Source organism: Procambarus clarkii, chromosome 64 (assembly GCF_040958095.1).
Source record: "Procambarus clarkii isolate CNS0578487 chromosome 64, FALCON_Pclarkii_2.0, whole genome shotgun sequence".
NCBI classification, from domain to species: domain Eukaryota; kingdom Metazoa; phylum Arthropoda; class Malacostraca; order Decapoda; family Cambaridae; genus Procambarus; species Procambarus clarkii.
Window position 1 is genome coordinate 5,193,749 of NC_091213.1, and position 18,526 is coordinate 5,212,274.

An 18,526-nucleotide genomic window follows, 5' to 3' on the forward strand; every position below is an offset into this window, starting at 1 on the left:
TGTCTGTTCGGCCGACCGGTAAAATTTTTTATTTCCTAATGTACATACATCTTGGAATCCCAAGTAACCAAGTATCATAGTATGATGTCATTTCTGTTCAACATTCTCCCCATTTGAAGCCATTATTTTTGTGTAGGTTTGATTTTTAATATGGTGTAATGAAAGCTGTGTTGGTATGAACTGCTAAAGGATTACATAAAGGACCAATTGCTACAACACTCGTTTTGTGTGATCAATCAAATATATTCTAATTTGATGTCAATTGTTCAGTACAATAAAAAGATAGATTAGCTGCATGCATTAGTTTGCTAAAGTTGTGGCCGGGTTCATGATAGGTGGACAAGTGTTGGTTGTGTGGCAAGTGTTGCTTGATGCAGAGTGGTGGTGGTGTGCTCATGAAGCCTTCATAAACATTTAATGTGTTTACTCAGAAAAAAGGCCTTAAATGTAGTATTGGTGACAAAATTATTTAGAACTGATTATTCAATGCTACAAATTATCACAGGAAAATTCAAAGTAATCATGCTAGATTGTAAAGTTATTTTCTATCTAAGGAAGTCCATAGTAGTTTAGCCTTGTGATCTGGCTGAGGGATATCATGGTGGTTGTGTTATCTTTTACTTTACAGACACTGCAAAAGAATCATTAAAAAAGAAAATGTTCATACAAAACTGAGTATGAAACAATTATCCTAGCACATGCATGCACCAAGCTAGAGTCCCAAACTGCATTCAGCCTTACTGCTCACATGTGAGGGTCATTTTTTGGCCTTCACTAACCTGTCAGTCATACACATTCTGCTTCTTCTCTAAGATAAGTGCTGGCCATCTTTTTAACTCCATTCTGTGGGGATTTTTTCTCTATTGTATCATTTCTAGTTTTTGGGATTTTGCTTCATGAACAGGTTTTGACATCACACTGTTGAGTGAACTTGGTTTTACCTGCACTTGGGATTACATGTGCCTAAGGTTTTTCCTCCCTAGGTGCTCCTTTAGCATTGACCCAGCATGCCCCGAGTTACCTGCTCTGGTGTTTGAGAGTTCTTCCCCAAGAGGCCAGGCCACGGGTGGAGAGCCTGCCCCCTGGGATAGTACACAAGTCTTTGACTCATCTGCAAAACCTTGTAGTTGGGGGCATTCTGTTTTCGTTTGTCAGATGCACTGGGGGGGGGCCTACGGCATAGGTTTATACAGCATACCACAGGTATGCTGTATAAAGCTCCATGATGGCCTGGATGTTCTTGTTTCAGTCCTCGGTATGGCCATCTTGCTGCCTGCAGTTCTGGCTTCAGCAGCGCTGCCCAAGTTGTTTCCTATTCCCTACCTCCTTTGGGAGGCAGTGCAGGCTCTTCTTTTTACTTGGCCCATGTGTGCTGGCCTAGTCTTTAGATTTGGGCTGATCCTTAACCCTTTTTTCTGCCTCTGCTCTTTTCACCTCTCCTAACTGAGAAAACCATTTCTACTGTTATTTCAGCTGCAGTGACTGCTTTTTGTCCCTACAGGTATTTTTGCAGGTGGGTTCAGGCTTCTCTAGACAAAGGCAGACTGGTAGGGCTGGAGCCTCTCACCTGCTGTTGGTTGGGGTAGGCTTCTGATGGAATCTGATTCCTGGGCTTTTGCCTCTTCTGGCTGGTTCCTTTTCTGCTCAATGCCACAATTATTTATGGAAAGGTGGCTCTGCTTGTTGGTCTTTGTGCCGGCACTTTTGCAGTTCACTTTGATGGGGCTGTGTGGGAGACGTCTGACCCTATTTGCCAGTTTCTGGTCCCACGATCTGTGGGTTTTCCGAGTTCTTTCCCAAGGTCACAGGTGGAGCTGCTTCCCCTACATTGCATCTTTGTGGGTCACGTTTCTAGTCATGGCACCATAGTCATAGTTAGACTTGGGTATGGTATAATTACTACTTGCCTTTGGTGGGTGTCCTGGTTGTCCCCGATTCCCAAGTGGGACTGTGGACTTGGTCATAACCGAAAGATCGAAATGTACCCCATCTTCATTCCCCGTCCTTCAAGAATTCTTCTGTCAATTTTGTAGATTCCTGTATTTTGCATGTAGTGGACTTTGTTGATTCCAGATGTCTATATTTTGTATATAGTGAAAATATCAACTCGCTCTCTTCTAGGTTTGTTTGTATAACGCCTTAAGAGCTACGAAGAGAGGCTAGTCTCTGTTCTTAAAACCATTTTATTTCAAGTCTTTCCGCCTTTTCCCAGTTTGTTGATGTGCTTCTTGAGATACGGGCACGATATACAGCCACTGCATGTTCCAATTTTGGTCTCTCAAAGGTCATGAAAAATTTCTTTAACATTTTCCCATCCGTGTATTTAAGAGAGATTTTAATGTTGGAAAGTGGAGAATGTGCTCCTCACACAGTATTCATGTGGTCCACAGGACATGGTTCTCTATCCAAATCCACTGCCTTGCTCTTTTAAAATCATAATTCTTAAAGCTTTTTCTTATAATTTGTAGGTTGTGTGTGGCCTATTCTACTTTCCATGATGTGAATAAATTTCACATTAAATTCCATTTGCAAAGTGTTACTCCATACACTTTTGTCCAGGTCTTCTGGGAGGGAATAACAATCGTCTAAGTTTCTTATCGTCTGTATAGTATCTGCATCAACAGTAAACTGTTCATAGACTACTGTATACCTTCTGGTAGATCGTTCTATAGACAATGACCATTACTGGTGCAAGAACTGAACCCTGTACTACTTCACTGGTAACATTTCTCTAGTCTGATACATTGTCACTAAATACCCTTTGTTTATTGTATATTATGGGGAGAGGGGATGCATTTGACAAACCTCTGGCTTCCTGGCCCTGCCAAGACCACTAAATATGTTGAAATTGAAATAAGTTCATTGAGGTAAAAGAGACACAAAGGGATGAGGTAGCTCAAGCTATTTTCACCGTGTTACTAAATATGTTGGCCCTGGGATAAATGTATATAGTGTATATATTTCACCACATTTTTAATAGGAAGTTAAAGTGTTTTGAAAAAAGCATAATTTTATTAAATTGTCTTGCTAAAATATTTTTTCTTGCCAGATAATGAAAATCAAGCAAATGTAACTTCATACTAGACCAAAAATGTTAATTTTTTATACTATATTAATTCAATTAAATTTCAGGTGAAAAAATACAAAAAGAAGATCCTTAGTTTTTTTAATACAGTACTGTACTGTACTGTATATACAATATTAAAAAAAATATGCAATTACAGAGCCTCACTACTCTACGAAGTGTTACCGTACTGCTCGCTCTTCTCAAGAGGCATGTGGCACAGCTGCAGTAATATGGTGTAATGAATGGGCCGACTGTCCACTCTGTTCTGTCATTGACAGATTGTACCATACCTTGAGATGGTTTCGGGGCTTAGCGTCCCCAGCGGCCCGGTCCTCGACTATGTAGCAGCTTGCTGGCTATATACTGTACTGCAATACGTTTTGAAAGCTTAGTAAATATTAAAAATTATCACTATAGCCCACCATAATAAAACTGCATAAATTCAATTTGTTCAGTGAACGCTTTCTTGCCCATAATATTGAAGTCTTCTCTAAACATATTAAGGTCATAAAGCATTATTTCACAATATCTTGTACAGCATTAAAACAATTTTGTGGATTTTGATTGCAATTGACTAAAAAATGTTCTACAAAGGATTTCAATAAAAATACCTATATTGAAGAATTTTAAATTATTAATAAACTAAATACACTATATAAACACTACCCATCAAATGGCCCAGCTGCCAACAGCACATTTCTTCTGGTAAAGTGTGTTGCAAGAACTGGAGTATTTTTTGTTGGAAATGTGCCGAGAAGAAGAGATTCACTGCATCGTTTTATATCTGGATTGTTGGACACATTTATGTCATCTTCATGATTATCTTCAAGAACGCGACTGAAATCCCACAGCTTGACACAATTGTCCATGCCACCTGTTAAAAATGTTAAAACATTTTACTCGAAAAGTAGCCAATTCCTGCTAGTAAGCAGGTCTTGTTTTAGCACAATCAGTTTCGTATTGAATTACCAATTGTATATTCCAAATACCAACTAATTTTGCACATTTCTTATGCACCAACTCTTACAACTAATATAGCTTCAAAATATTAATTTTTGTGCAAAAGACTGGGATATTACCACAAAGTCCCAAGTACTCTTGAAAATACACTATTATGGGAAAAATAAATAAGGTACCCTTTAAGCCAAGTTTCTTTTATTTGGCGAGTTTATCCATTTGTATTTGTCTGGAACGAGCTGCACCTTTCAAATATTGGCCGTCGGGTGCAATGCTTCTCAACCCTTTTGCTCTGTCACATAAACGTTTATAGCTGGGAACAGATTCAGACTTTACTACATCCTCTAACTGGAAGAGTATGTAGCACCATCAGTGTTGCTAGATACTCAAAAGGCACTAAAAACTTGGGATGCCAATACAAGAACAAAAGGACAAGGCAAGCAACATAAATGGTATCATATTCACCAAGGATTTTACTGAGGAACAAATGACATTGAGGGTACATTAGGATACCAAGACTATTAAAAATCGGGACAAGAAAGTCAGTTGAATGACCAAGTGGGACAATGCAGTTAAGACAATAATGAGAAGGGCATTAGGTGCCCACAAGTCGAGGGTGTATGGCTAACACTATGAGCCCTGTGTACCAGCCGGTGTCTGGAATCTTACGAGATACTAACAAGCGTCACATGTAGGGTGGCACACCCACTTTTTCCCCATGATATAACAGTGGGCCCGGTACAGTGGTTAACTACAACTAAGACTCGCCTTGTGCGCTTGTTCATGTAAAGAAAATTTGCCCAAATAGCCTGCAAAGGAAATTCAACCCAGAACTTTTTGCCTGTGACCTAAAATATTATACAGTACCACTTTTGCAAATATAGGTGCTGCGTAAAATTTATCTGAAGGCCACCAATTCTCTAGTGACCTCAATGTGGGACACAAAGCTAGAAGCTTTACGTTTCAAATTACACGATTCCTTATTTTGAACGTACTAAGCCTTTACATATAATAAAGTACTGTACTGTACTTTCAAATTAGAGCAATAAAAGATAAACTTACCCGAGGCAAGAATATTGCAATCTCTTGAGAATGCTATGGTATAGACTGTTGATGTGTGTGATGCCATCTCTGCAATAAGGTGGCCATGAGCCAAGTCCCATACCAAAACCCGCTTGTCTCCGCCAGCAGATGCCAAGAAACGCCCACACGGAGAAAATGCCAAGGTATCAATTACATCCTGAACAAAAACGGGGAAAAGTATAAACATTTTTTAAGACATTAAGAATAAATAAAGTAAATAAATCATATTGCATAAAAATAATAATACAAAAATAGGGGTGGTAGAAGAAAATACTCAAGTGTTCGGTGAAAATCCACAAGGTTACATGTATATACATACATAGATATATACACACACACACACACACACACACACACACACACACACACACACACAGTGTACAGTACTTAAATTTTAAGATGGTAAATGATACTTTAATATGTATTCCAGATTACTGCAAATCCAAAGTATCCTGCCTTACTGGTTCAACCTTCCTGAGGATATGATGACAGCAATTCTTTGGGAAAGGGGGAATCATTTGCCAAGAATCATATTATGTACAATCTAAATTTAAACATTTTGCATCTCACTGTATATTCCCATTTCTAAAAATTATTGGTTATGAATGTCACTTACCTTATGACCGGTCAAAACTCTTGTACAATTTCCATTTAAACAATCCCAAACTCGAATACTGCGATCACTGGACCCAGACGCTACATAATTGCTATTTGGGTGGAACTGAACAACCTGTTGAAAAAACAGTTTTCAAACAAATTATAAACAGTATGGGAGAAAATGCTGCTCCTATGCAAATTATCCCTCCACACTAGAGAGATAGTCATTTCACAACTCTAAAAAGCTTTCATCTGTTCAAATCAAATTTTCATCCAGTTTACAGATAGTTTCAACAATTGTACATATTTCACAATACTGTGCAAGGAGATAAAAGCTTCACCAAGACATCAGGCGAGAGTCAAGAGTAAGCGTTCCTAAAGCTTCATTGTCAAAGTTAAAATTGACAAATTGAACAAGTAAACTTTTATGAACCCTATTGCTACAAAATGCAGAAAAAAAAATATATAACAATCAACTTATATTTCATTATATATACTGCCAAGAGCAATTTCTTTGTTTGCAGCACATTCTGCCAGCCTAAATAGCAACCAAAGTTGTAATTTTCAACAAAATCTTGTCTAGATCAAACAAAAATTTACAGATTATATTAATTTCTGCTAATAATTTAACAATTAATTGCTTAATCAACTCACATCGACGTCCGAGAAATGTCCCGCAAATATTCTTAGAGGCTGATGGTGATCTGTTGCCCATAATCTACCTGTTCGATCATGTCCACCAGAGGCAAAGTAGTAACCATGAGGTGAGAATCGTACATCCCATACAGCAAAGACATGTCCTTTGTACACAACTAGACACGTCCACGTTTGCATACTCCATAAACGGACTGAAAATTTTACATACAGTACAGTATAAACATATAATGCAACAAAACTCGTTACAAACAAATTTTCATGAAGAAGCAGAAAATATCACGGAAAAGCAAAGCAAAAAAAAAATAGAAAAACTACATAAATATAGAGTACTGTATATTACTTTACTTTTTACAAGTACAGTACTTTATTAGTAAATTATTATAGACTCCAAGATCCTGATTGTATCATTAAAGACCTAATCTAAAATGGCATGATTTGAAATTTTAAACTTCACCCATTTTTTGTTTACTACCTGTATTAATCATAAAATGTTATTTATTTTTCACGTCAAACTCAAAATAATATTGAACCTTTGATTTTTTTTAACTGTGCTTAACCCTTAAACTACGCATGGCATACATATTCGACAGAACCTGAGAGCACCATAAATTAAATTTCTCAAACTTGCTAAAATGATTTACAATTTTTTGTGCATAATCTACTAGCAAATCCTGCAACTTTGTCTAAATGATCCCAAACGTTACTTGAAAAATAAAAATAAAAAATACCCTGCAATTACAAAACTGAATATTGAAAACTTTAGATCTTCAAATCAGCTGCAAAAATATAAAATATCACCAATTGTTCATTTGGTGTTATTATGCTCCCAGAATAGCATATGATCTTCATTTTCATAGATTTAGAATACAGGTTTTCAGTTTAATTTACCGTAAAAAAAATTGTCAATGTGCCATTTGAAATGTGCGTCAAATTTAGAAAAAAAAAAAAAATGTAAAACTCAACGTTTAGGGTTTATGAAAAATCCATTTTAAGAGGATTGTAGCTGTGCACACTACATATAAAAATGGCGAGAATCGGCCAGAAACTGGATTTTTTTAAGCCGACTCAAAGTTGAAACTCTAGTTTTAGAGATAATTGAAGTTGAAGTTATTGACAATGAATTAGGTAGTTTTAATTCATTAATTTACTTGTATGTTTTAAAAAAACATTGTTTGGCATTCATTGAAATGAAGTCAAGAAAAAATATCCCCCCCCCCCAACAGGCGTCCAACAGCCTGGTTGATCAGTCCAGCAACCAGGAGGCCTGGTCGACGACCGGGCCGCGGGGACGCTAAGCCCCGGAAGCACCTCAAGGTAACCTCAAGGTAACCCCCCTTGGATTATAACATCCACCAAAGGTGGATGTTATCATCCATTAACAAAGGTGGATGATAACATCCACCTTTGTTCCAGAAATATTTTTAATGCTTGCTGAGAGGGTATTTAACAGCCAGGAACCCATGATATTCAGACGGTGCTCTTTGATAAGTGACCCAGTATGCACTACATCTGCATAGAACTGAGGGGAGGGGGGGGAAGACACCGGGTGATGGTAAGCTGCCTTCCCCCATCCTCCCCCGAAATGAGCAAGGTAGGTGGGGGTGAACGTGTCTGCACTAGTTTTGAGCGATTTCAATTCTTTGTTTACATAACTGGATATCTTTCTGTGGGTTTTGAGACTTGTCACTATTGAAGCCAGTAGTGGTTTATTTTGACTCGCTGACTTTCTCATTGCCTTTCCAGTGAGGAGGCAAAATTAAATTTTACTGCTCCCTGTTCCTTTGTGAGGGGCCTGGTTATGGTGCTGGTCTCTGGTAGGTCTATTTAACTCATTGGCTGATGTGACCAAGTAGATGGTACTATGTCAGTATATTGTAGCTTTAGGGAACCACAAGGGGCTTTCCCCAGAAAACTTACTTGTGCCATCTTCTCCACCTGTGAGAAGCAAGTTACGGTCAGGACTGAAGCAGCAGGCATATATTGGTCCAGAATGTCCAAGTAGAGTACGAACTGGTTCTGCTGTTCTATCGTCCATCATACGCACCAAAACATCATCTGAAAGGGTAATTAACTTCTTTTGTCATGCCTTGACTACACTAACCTTGATATATAAACAAGATACATTTTAGATAAATTAAAAACGTGAATTTTTTTAGTTGTGTTTGTAATAAGAGACAACATTGATAAATTGGGTGTGTCAGGTATAAATGGGAAATATAGATTTCTTAGAGGTTGTGTGTTAGGAAAGTGGCCCATTTCTGTCACTTTCATTGTCATCTTATTCGCCAAGACATACGGTATATATGGTGGCAAAGGGTAGGCGATGAAATGTAAAGAGAAAAAAAAAAAGTGTTAATAAAAGATGTAAAAACAGTGCAAAAAATATGCAAGATATGATAGGAATGTTTGTCGGGTTGAGGTCGGTGTTTCGATCCGAGAAAGTACACAATGTGTCAGCGTGAGGAAGTTAAGAGACAACAGAAAGTGTAAAAGTTTTAAGAAAGATTACGTAAACTATAAGATAATATTAGGGAAAATTTGAATTTAAGTGCAAAATGGTTACATATTAGAGACAAGATAATTAAAACTGTAGAACACCTGTGTGGTGTTTAAGTTGGTGAAAAAGGGAAGAAAAAGCAAAGCTATATTTTTCAATGAAAATAGACGATTGAAAATATGAGAGTTAAATGGAAAAGTTTACTGCAGAAAGATGCACCAAGTGATGTGAAACAGGATTATAATAATTCACAAAAGATTGGTAGAAAGTTGAGCAAAGACAAAAATAAAAGCAATACAAAATCTATTATACAAAATAGATTTTTTTTTTACAGAAAGGCTGAAGACAGTCACATTAAGAGAAAAGAGGAGGTAAATATTAGTAGAGTGAAGTTATAGAGGTCGATTTTTGACGTGCATGGCCTAACCAAAAAGCAAAGTGAATAAGAGTGTGTTCCAAATGGTGAAAAGGTAATGGTAATATCATTTTGGTATGAATGGAGTTGGTGGAAAAAGGCCAGCAAAACAGTGGAGGGTAAATAGGGAAATAAGCACCAAATTAAATGCCTTTTTAATTTTTTTGTTATAAGGGTCTCTTAGTTCAGTAGTTCCCCATCTCCACTCTGCTCCCGTCTTCCTTTGGGTCAAGGGGTTAGGCACGGTTCCGACGGTAGACTACCTGGAACCCTATACAACCTGTGCGCATCACAGGTAGGGGGTTAACCCAGAAGCAACAATCATTTGCCTCGTTGCCTACAGACCACCTGATTTTCTTGACGCAGTTGCTTCTAAAGTAATTTTTATTTCTGTTTTTGGATTATATCTGGATCTCCAAAGTTACCATATCATTTAAGAGTGTCACCTTCTGGTCCTGATTTGCAGTAAACAAGGGTCGGTCTAGAGACCTGGTGCATGTACCCAAATTATTATTGGGCCAGCACTTGGCTTGTGTAGCTACTGACATAGCTCTCCCATAAATATACATGTTTTCAAGTGGTATGGGTCTATACAACAAGTCATTCCAAACTTTCCAAAAGTATAAAACATGTAAATGTCTTTTTATCTAGAAAGTACAGTTTAGGTGTTGTGCCGAGGCTTAGGCTAAACTAAAGTGAAATGACAAGAAAATTACAGTACAAATTTTAAAATTGTTATTAATAACTACAGCAAAGTAAAATTAAACAAACGTGTCCAGAAAGTCATACCAGCATCCTTGTCAATGTCATTCAACTGCTCTGCAGATTTCATACAGCGCAATTTACTAGGCGTGATGCTTTGCACTCGCACTTGTGAGTCTGATGTACAGTATGCTAGGAGACTGGAGTCGTCAGATATGTCTACAGCTGTAATGCTGGAACAAAAACACCAGTTACCGGTAAATATAAAAAAATCCACTATCATGATACAGGAACATATACAATAAAGGGAAAATTATTATGTTTAAATAAAAGGGGAAAGGGGGGTTAAAAAAAAAAGTATTGTACAGGTACACTGTAAATGAAATGACATTTGAATATATTTCATTTACAGTACTGTACAGTATACTGTAAATGAAACACATTTTCCAAGCAAGATATTTGGTTGCTCCATTAGGCAATGCCTTGGTGGTCTGTTGCCCAATCAGAGCATGATCGACATTCTGCACCGGAGCAACGGGCCTCTTTTCAAAATGCTCCCGTCATGTCATACTAGTGCAAGAGAGACCTGAAAATATTCAGAATGACCTCTAAAAAGTTTATTTGCATACAAAACTTGAGCCATTCCAAGCTACTGGGCATGACAGGGACCGCTAATCAGCACTCATTATTACGTTGGCCAGCCAGGCTCCTTCACCTGACCACCCTCACATACATACCACCATGCATACCACCATGAAATAAAAAAAATTATGACTGTTCACCTCACATTTTATGTGACAAGAATCCCTTCCAAAGCACAGGGAAAGTAGGGAAATAAATTCATATGTACAAATTCATGTATGCAGATATTAGTTATTTTAGCAGAGTGAGAGAGCTATACAGTATATTCATTACATTTGTTATATACGTGTACAAGACAACTGAAATCTAATTGTGGACAAAGGTAAAAGTTAAGGTGATAAAGAACAAAATTATGTGAGAAATAAATGTGAAGGGAGCATGCTGCCAATGGTCAAACTGTTCAAATACAGTACCTGGGATGCACAAATGCTAAAATGAAAATTTCTGCTTTTAAAGTTCATAGTAGTCTCAGTCATTGAAAAAAGGTGGCTAGTGCAATGATAGCTTTGGTTAGGTAAAAAATCAAGGAAATACATCCATCAAGATATGTATAAAAGAGTGGTACTGTAGTCTCAATTCATCTGTATAGATGCAAGATGATGATGATGTGATATGAGCATGAAAAAATGAGTTAGAGCAGAAGAAATTAATAACATAAGAAGCCTGAAGTGGAATGTTTAATGTTTCTTAATGAAAAAAAATGTTTTTTCTGTTGACCTAACTGAAGAATGTTAGGTAAACAGTCAGGAAATGATGTTTATTTCAGTGCACTTCCACCCTGATGGTTGTCAAAGGGTGATAGTAGCCAGGCTGGCCAACTAACAAGAGAGGTGCTTGCCAGTCCCAGTCATGCAAAGTTAAGTTTTCAAGGGCTCAGTTTATATAAATGAACCATCTACACATCAGTTCCAGTTGGCTAGAGTATTCTCCAATGTATGACCCAACACACATTTGTATAGATCCCTATGTTACGGACTCTTCACCTTCGTCAGAGTGTAGAGTGGCAGTTTCAGCACCATCTTTGAGTCTGCACTCAAACTCCCCTGGAATTGGACGCTACGTAGACAACGCTATCTATTGGTGGTGGCGTGACAGCGGCAAATGGCTCCAGTTTCTTGCCTTGGCCAGCCAGAGAGGTCATTGTGGATGATCTCTGGTGAGGTGGCAGATCAAGATCTGCGCCACCTAGGTTGTGTTACGTGCATAATGTCAACTCCCTAATGAGTAAGTGTTACCTCCTGGTTTCCACAGTGTACTGTCCATTTAACTGATGATGTTTCATGTCCACAGAGGTGATGTGTGGAGGAAGTTGTAGTGAGGAAGGCAGTTTACCTTGGGCAGTCCACATTCTCTCGACTTGGTCCTGGAAGACGACTAAGTACGCCGCTGCCTATCTGAGGCATTGTGTCATCTGCCGATTGCGTAGTTTTGTAAGAGATCGGCGTACCCCGGGATCGGCTTAGAGAAACGGACGACAATGAGGTGCCTGTTGAGAAGTGCTGCTAGCCGGTCACTAGAAGCTGCTGCCAGGGATTCACTACCCCTTTATCGGTTTTGTGACTGGTCCATGTAAAAGGTGAACTCACCAGTGTTACCCAGTACAGTTGGATAAGGTATTGGGCAATGAAGGAAACACTGGGGTTGGCGAACACTGCATGTGAGCGCCCGGTGTCCCGAGTGATCGAGATACCGAGGTACACAAGTGTAGTAATAATATATTTATTATAGTTTAAGGGTTAAGTGTAAATATATTTGTGAAGGGAACAGTGTTTTGTTCATCCCCCCCCCATTCTTTATTCATTGCACTATACTGTATAGCCAAATCTTGAAAGCGCACTACCGACTTGGGGTCGGATACTACAAACAAGGTTCATCCGTCAAGAACCCGGTTACTGGTCCATAGTGACCGTAACACTCTATTACGTTGGTGCAGTGTGTCAACCTCCTCTGGCTGCACATTCTTGTCCATGGGAACAGCAAGACCTTCATTAACAGAGCATCAAATGGTATACTTTAGAATATACATTTTCAGAAGGCAAAAACTTGACCTATGGTCCATCATATTCAAGGCCTACTCTCTCCTTCCATCCCTTTATTAAAAGAATAAGAATTAGAATCCAAAAACTTCTCAATTCCAAAAGGTACGTGTGAATTAAACTAACTTTTACCACAACTGGTCAATTTTTGGGTTGATCTTCAGAATGCAATGAGTGCATTTGGGTCTTTTATATCATGGATCAAATCCTGCATTACTCTGAAAATGTATTTGTCATTTCCTGACACTGCAAACTTCAGTGTGTCAGCACCTTCCCTATTTTAAAGCATCATACAGATTCACATACAAAACTACTTATATGGAACCCACTTTTCAAGTAAACCTGCATCAAATTATGTTGAAAATGAAGTAACATTCTTCTACGAAATTTGGTACAGTAATGATAAATTGTCAAAAGTAGTGTAATAAGTATCAGCTAGTCTAATACTGGATGTCTAGACAGTCCTCCCATCTTTGATATTTACTCAACTCTAAGATTTTTTTTTTTTTTTTTTAAGGCAAGAAGCTCACTACTCCCAGTGCTTGTGCTCGTTCATTTTCTGCATATACTAAAATTAATACGTATGAATAATACACTAGTAAATGGCAAGCCAGTACATAATAAATACTGTAGAATAGTGAAAATGGTTTTTACATTATATCATTTTCTATTCTTAGATCACTTGTACTGTAGAGAATAAACATGAGGAAACCACTTACTTCCCTGTCGCATTCAAGAAGGTGTAGAAGCATATTGAGGGAAGAGTGTCCTTACTTAACGTCACTCTCTTCAGAGCATCTCTGAATGCTTTGGCCTTTTCCACAAAATCAATTTCACGTCTGAAATAATGCAAGTAATTTAAATAAATATTAAGATATTTCAATGTACCTCAATTACAGTTTCCTTAAGATCACTGTAAGTAAACCAATCTCCTGCAGCAAAACCCAGAACATTTGAAAATGAAATATGCATAATAATCAGAGAATAAGTTACAATAATGTGACCAAAAATTAATAACCCACACATGAGATGAAAGGGACATTTTGGTCTGAACCCTTATCAAGTGATGTGATTTAATAAGGATCCAGGATGAACCGAAAAGCCGTCACTTTAATTTCGTCACACTATCGTGTGTTAGGTTATGTTCAACATTTGAAATCAAATAGACATTGACGAAAAATTAACCGAGGAATTTGTTTTTGTAATGATGCGAGGTCTTACAGTTCTGGCAATGGTATTCTATTGGTAGGTGGAGCATTAGGATCATTCTTCTTGCTCTTTTGAAGTGCATCTTTTTTGGGTTTTTTCTTCTTTGGTTTGTCCCCTTCTTCTTCTCCCTCCTCCTCCTCCATATGAAGGCTGGGCAGCTCTGGCTCCTTCAGTAGTCCATAGTATAATTTGGATTTGTTAACTGCAAGAAAATTATAACAATGCAATGACACTAGATATTTATGCACAATTATCCAAAACTGAAAGAACATTAGCATGAAACTGATAAGGATCAATCGTGCACAGCTTGCTAGATACATATAAAATCTCATGACAATTTTAAACAAAACTTGAGAGTTTAATGATAAAATTAAACTGCTTAGTAACATACCCAGTAATATATATAGTGTACATATACTCACCTAGTTGTGCTTGCGGGGGTTGAGCTTTTGCTCTTTGGTCCAGCCTCTCGACTGTCAATCAACTGGTGCACAGATTCTGGAGCCTATTAGGCTCTATTAAATCTACATTTGAAACTGTGGAGTCTGCTTCCACGACATTACTGCCTAATGGTTTCCATTTGTTAACTACTCTATGTGTGCATAATAAGTGCAATGTGTGTGTGTATATCAGGTTAAATAGGACAATATTACCAGGTTGTACCATACACTACTTCCAGAATAAATAAATGTATTTGGCTCAGGTAAGGTAAGAAAATTACAGTACAGTACCAATATTTGCATGAATCACTTTAATAATTGTACATACCATTATTCTCCCTACCTCAAAAAGAGCAGGAAATGATAAGAGGAATAGATGGCCCAGCCCATGATAATGTACAATGGAAAAAGTGCCTCTGCCTTATCAATGTCAATTTGTCAGACAGAACAAGATTACAATGTACTAACCTTGTTTAGGCACTTCCCCCTCTTGTGCTCCTGCAGTTGCCAGAACTTGAGCGCGACTTCGAGGAACACCTTCATACACATCCAAGTACAGTCTATCGTGAATTATCCGAGGCACTGGCCCTCCACCATATTCTGTTAGATACCGCTTCAAGTGTGAATATGTATCCCGGGACATCCTTACTGTAAACTGACTTGACCTGGAAATGTCAGAATTAGAACAGTTAATATATAAAAAAACACCCAAGTAATAAAGTAGAGCAGAAGCCTACTTAATGCCTACATGGTACAGCTATTCAAAGGAATATACTACAGCAAGGTAGTATTGTATGCATGTCTAAACCTAGATGAATAAAAATGAAAAAGTGCACATAGCTATTCAAGGACTCTCTTCCCATTATATATATATTTTTTTTTCATGCATTGCTTCTTTATAATTTCAGAATCAAGATAACTTTTCTCACCAACAGTTTTAAAACAGTTTCTGCATTTTATATACAGCATGAACTAGTGAAAACCAAATAATGTTAAAATTACAATTTATTTACCACAAATAAAAAGTAAATTAGACCTAGTAAAGAAAAGACAAAACAGACAATTGATATCCATGTTGAATTTCAAACAGTAGCCTACCTTCATTTGTTTATAGATAATATAGCACAAGACTAATGAAATCAGTGGACACTGGAGAAATTACAAGCTGCAGACCAGAGGAGCTATTAAGCAAACATTTATAACAAGTACTGTATTTTCCTAAACACTACCAAATGCTCTTATTAATGCAAGTTAATAGCAATATCATTGATATTAACCACAATGTAAAGATTTTTTTTATTTAAATGAAAAAAAATCCTATTTTATTAATACAGTATTATGCACATACTTCTACTACTAAGTTGTTAAGGGCCAAGAAGTGTTAAAGAAAATTTACTATGATTTAGCACATTTGTTTAGTTAACTTTTTTAAATAGGCAACCATAGTTTATCTATAGTTCAACTTTATTCACTTTGAATTGGCAAGATAGATAAAACTTTACTTCGTAGTACCACAGTATCACATTATTCAACACTTGTGCATACATTACTTACATCTACAAATTCATATCACACTGGCCCATGATAATAACAAAACACCTCAAAATTAAGGACAAATCTGGTGGTAATAAATGTGTCAAAACTGCGTCAAGGCCACTGGAGAGTGACTCGGGTAAATTCAGGTAATCAAGTCCAGCGAGTGCTTGAAGTCCACACAAGCACTTCATCTTTATTGATCTGATGCCTTATTTACTTTATCAACTTATAATGCAACAGAGTGACCCCTCCCCCCAGACAAAACATTAAGACGCGATAAAGAAATGGACGATAAACCCAACATTTGGCTCACCTAAAATTATCCATAATCTGATATCCTGTCATGTGGTCCCTCAATGTTACCAGAGACAGCTTGTGGACATCCTCACGATAGCAGTCTTCTTGCCTATTACCCATCTTCTCCAAGAATGATTTGGCCACCTTTTCATGGCCATTATACACAAGTTCTAAATACATATGTACAAACACTGGGTACAAAACCAGGGAGACTTCATGCTGAAATAAGGAGAAATTAGTGGATTATTTAATGTATGAAAGTAGACTATATTCAGTTCAAACAATATACAGTACAGTATATTTATCTTACATATTTGAATTACATATTTATTTGCCCTATGACAATATTTGTCATAGGGCAAATATTTTTTCCTATATTTTCTTTGTCTTTAGCCATCACCATTCTTTTTCCTCCGATTGTGGCAGCTTGTTGCTGGAGGGGCCCCCTTTGGTTTTTAAGTCTCTGTCTGTTCAGCCAAGGTTGTATCTCCTTGGGTACTAGATTCTCCTCCCCTCTTCCCCAATATGCCCTATTTTTTGTTAGTGCTCTATGGTGAGATCACAAGGAGAGAAATTGCAGGAAGCCCTACCAGAAATCCAGCATTAGATGTAATAAAACTTTTTCTGGTGGGTCCCCTCTGTCTCTCTCTATCCCTGCCCTTTCCTTCAGGGATCATCTTTGGGCGGCACATGTCCAAGACGGTCAGCCGCCTGAAGCCCTGGGTTGCCATCTAGTGGGTGGGGGTTTAGTAACTAGTATTTTCTTCGGGTTGCCAATGTTTCTCAGTGCAGTTGCTTGTTTTAGGGGTGCTACCTCTCTGGTGATTTTCCTCTTGGCCTGGGTTTAATGAGAAACATTAGGTTTCTCATTAATTGCTAAAAGGGGTGCTACCTTTCTGGTGATTTTCCTCTTGGCCTGGGTTGGTATAGTATCCCCAGACTCCCTCATCTCATGACAATGGCCTGGTGGGAAACATTAGGTTTGAAGCTAACAAGGTGGGTAGCTAGGGAAAAGCCAAAAGATATACCACCACCACCAAACACAGGCTCATTACATTATTACACTCAATGCTGGATTTTTTTAGTCCATTTTTTAGTAAAAAATACAATCCAATTAACCTAAAATGGGGGTATATGCACTCACGACATGTTATCTTAAATACCACCTATAATTATAAACTGCCAAATTCTTTTACATTACAATATCAGATACAGGAAGCCAGTTAAGCTTATCAATATACCCTACATCAGCAGTTGACCTCCAAACAGCAACACACAACAGCTGCCTAATTCCTGGATATTTATTTTCTGCATGGTGAGGACATTCATGCAAGGAAACAGTGTTGCTATGCAACTGCAACACAGTAACATTAGGATTTATCATTACATACCTTATATGCATCCAAGCTCTTTTCAATAAATGATTGAAGACTCTTGTATGCATCTTCATACTCCGCTGGGTCTCCCTCACTCTTATATGCCGAAAGCACACTAGACACTTCAGCATCACCACCAATACCCTGCTTGGAGTCTTCTACAGTTTCAAAAAAATTTGCCTCCTGCCTCACAAGTTCTTCTGCTCTCTGTTGCAAGACAAGATATGTAGATAAGACAAGATAAGATATGTAGATAAAATAGTTACAGTACTTAAGAAAAGTTAAGACAACTTTTCCTTCCTCATAATTTTGTTAAAGACAGTGCTATTCATTAGTGAACATGTGTGATCATATATACAGTATATATATTATGATTTTGATTTGTAATAAGGTTTTCATTAACTTGTAACAGACAGATATATATAATATACATGCACACACATATTGCTGAATATGGTGGACGTGTCAACTGGAAAGTATAAGTTACAGGCGAGTGCTAATATTTTGACTCCTACCTTGAAATTATTCTTTTTCAAAAATTGTAAAACGGCCACTAATGTATTTCTGTCGACGTGGACAGCATGGTTGACCATGGTGTCTGGAGTTAGGTCAGGAAGGGGTTGCTGGTGAGCAACAGCGGGTATGACAGTAGTCATATTGTGCTGAGGGAGGGTCTGGACGCCTGCCGTCGCCACCCCTACAGTGTTCACCATGTTCACCATGGTGTGTTCAGTGTTGTTCATCACGGCCTGGTGCGTCGTCAGCTGCTGACCCGTCTGTAAATCCACCCCAGCCAACCCATTGATGATGGTTGGGTTGGCTGGGGTCAAGCTAGCGTAAGTTGGGCCTCCGGAGTCTGACATGTTTACAATCATCACCAGGCGAGACTAACCGATACTCAATACTTGTAATGTCCACATCAATTTGTAATTTATATTGATGCATTCTGAATATTATTTAGAGAAAACAGTCATAGATTTATTGCAACAAAATTCAATAATTCAAATTTTTGTTG

The 18,526-nt window shown here is 37.8% G+C and overlaps 2 protein-coding genes across 2 annotated transcripts in view; one reads left to right on the top strand and one right to left on the bottom strand.

Annotated features, from left to right (window-relative positions):
- The window catches only part of Rab5 (RAS oncogene family member Rab5), a 46,848-nt gene extending 34,467 nt beyond the window's left edge, over window positions 1-12,381 (top strand). Inside the window, exon 6 of the mRNA XM_045759771.2 lies at window positions 11,908-12,381. The gene's annotated coding sequence lies outside the window, so the exon portion shown is untranslated. The remainder of the gene's footprint in view (window positions 1-11,907) is intronic.
- Taf5 (TATA-box binding protein associated factor 5) lies at window positions 3,153-18,406 on the bottom strand. Its single transcript, XM_045759766.2, has 13 exons — window positions 18,027-18,406; window positions 17,527-17,718; window positions 16,152-16,354; window positions 14,771-14,967; window positions 13,875-14,064; window positions 13,373-13,492; window positions 10,063-10,208; window positions 8,279-8,416; window positions 6,359-6,552; window positions 5,724-5,837; window positions 5,087-5,264; window positions 3,734-3,941; window positions 3,153-3,435 (listed from the first exon to the last, which is right to left on the bottom strand). Exons 1-13 carry the CDS (start codon window positions 18,384-18,386, stop codon window positions 3,405-3,407), a joined length of 2,271 nt encoding a protein of 756 aa, XP_045615722.1. The 5' UTR covers window positions 18,387-18,406; the 3' UTR covers window positions 3,153-3,404.
- Between the last annotated feature and the right edge of the window lie 120 nt (window positions 18,407-18,526).

Coding starts and splice junctions, on each gene's coding strand:
- Taf5 (XM_045759766.2), bottom strand. CDS start 18,386: ATGATTGTAAACATGTCAGACTCCGGAGGCCCAACTTACGCTAGCTTG. Junction 10,209..13,372: donor TTCTTGAATGCGACAGGGAA/GTAAGTGGTTTC, acceptor TTTTTGTTCCAG/CATTACAGCTGTAGACATAT. Junction 5,838..6,358: donor GACATTTCTCGGACGTCGAT/GTGAGTTGATTA, acceptor TTTTTTCAACAG/GTTGTTCAGTTCCACCCAAA.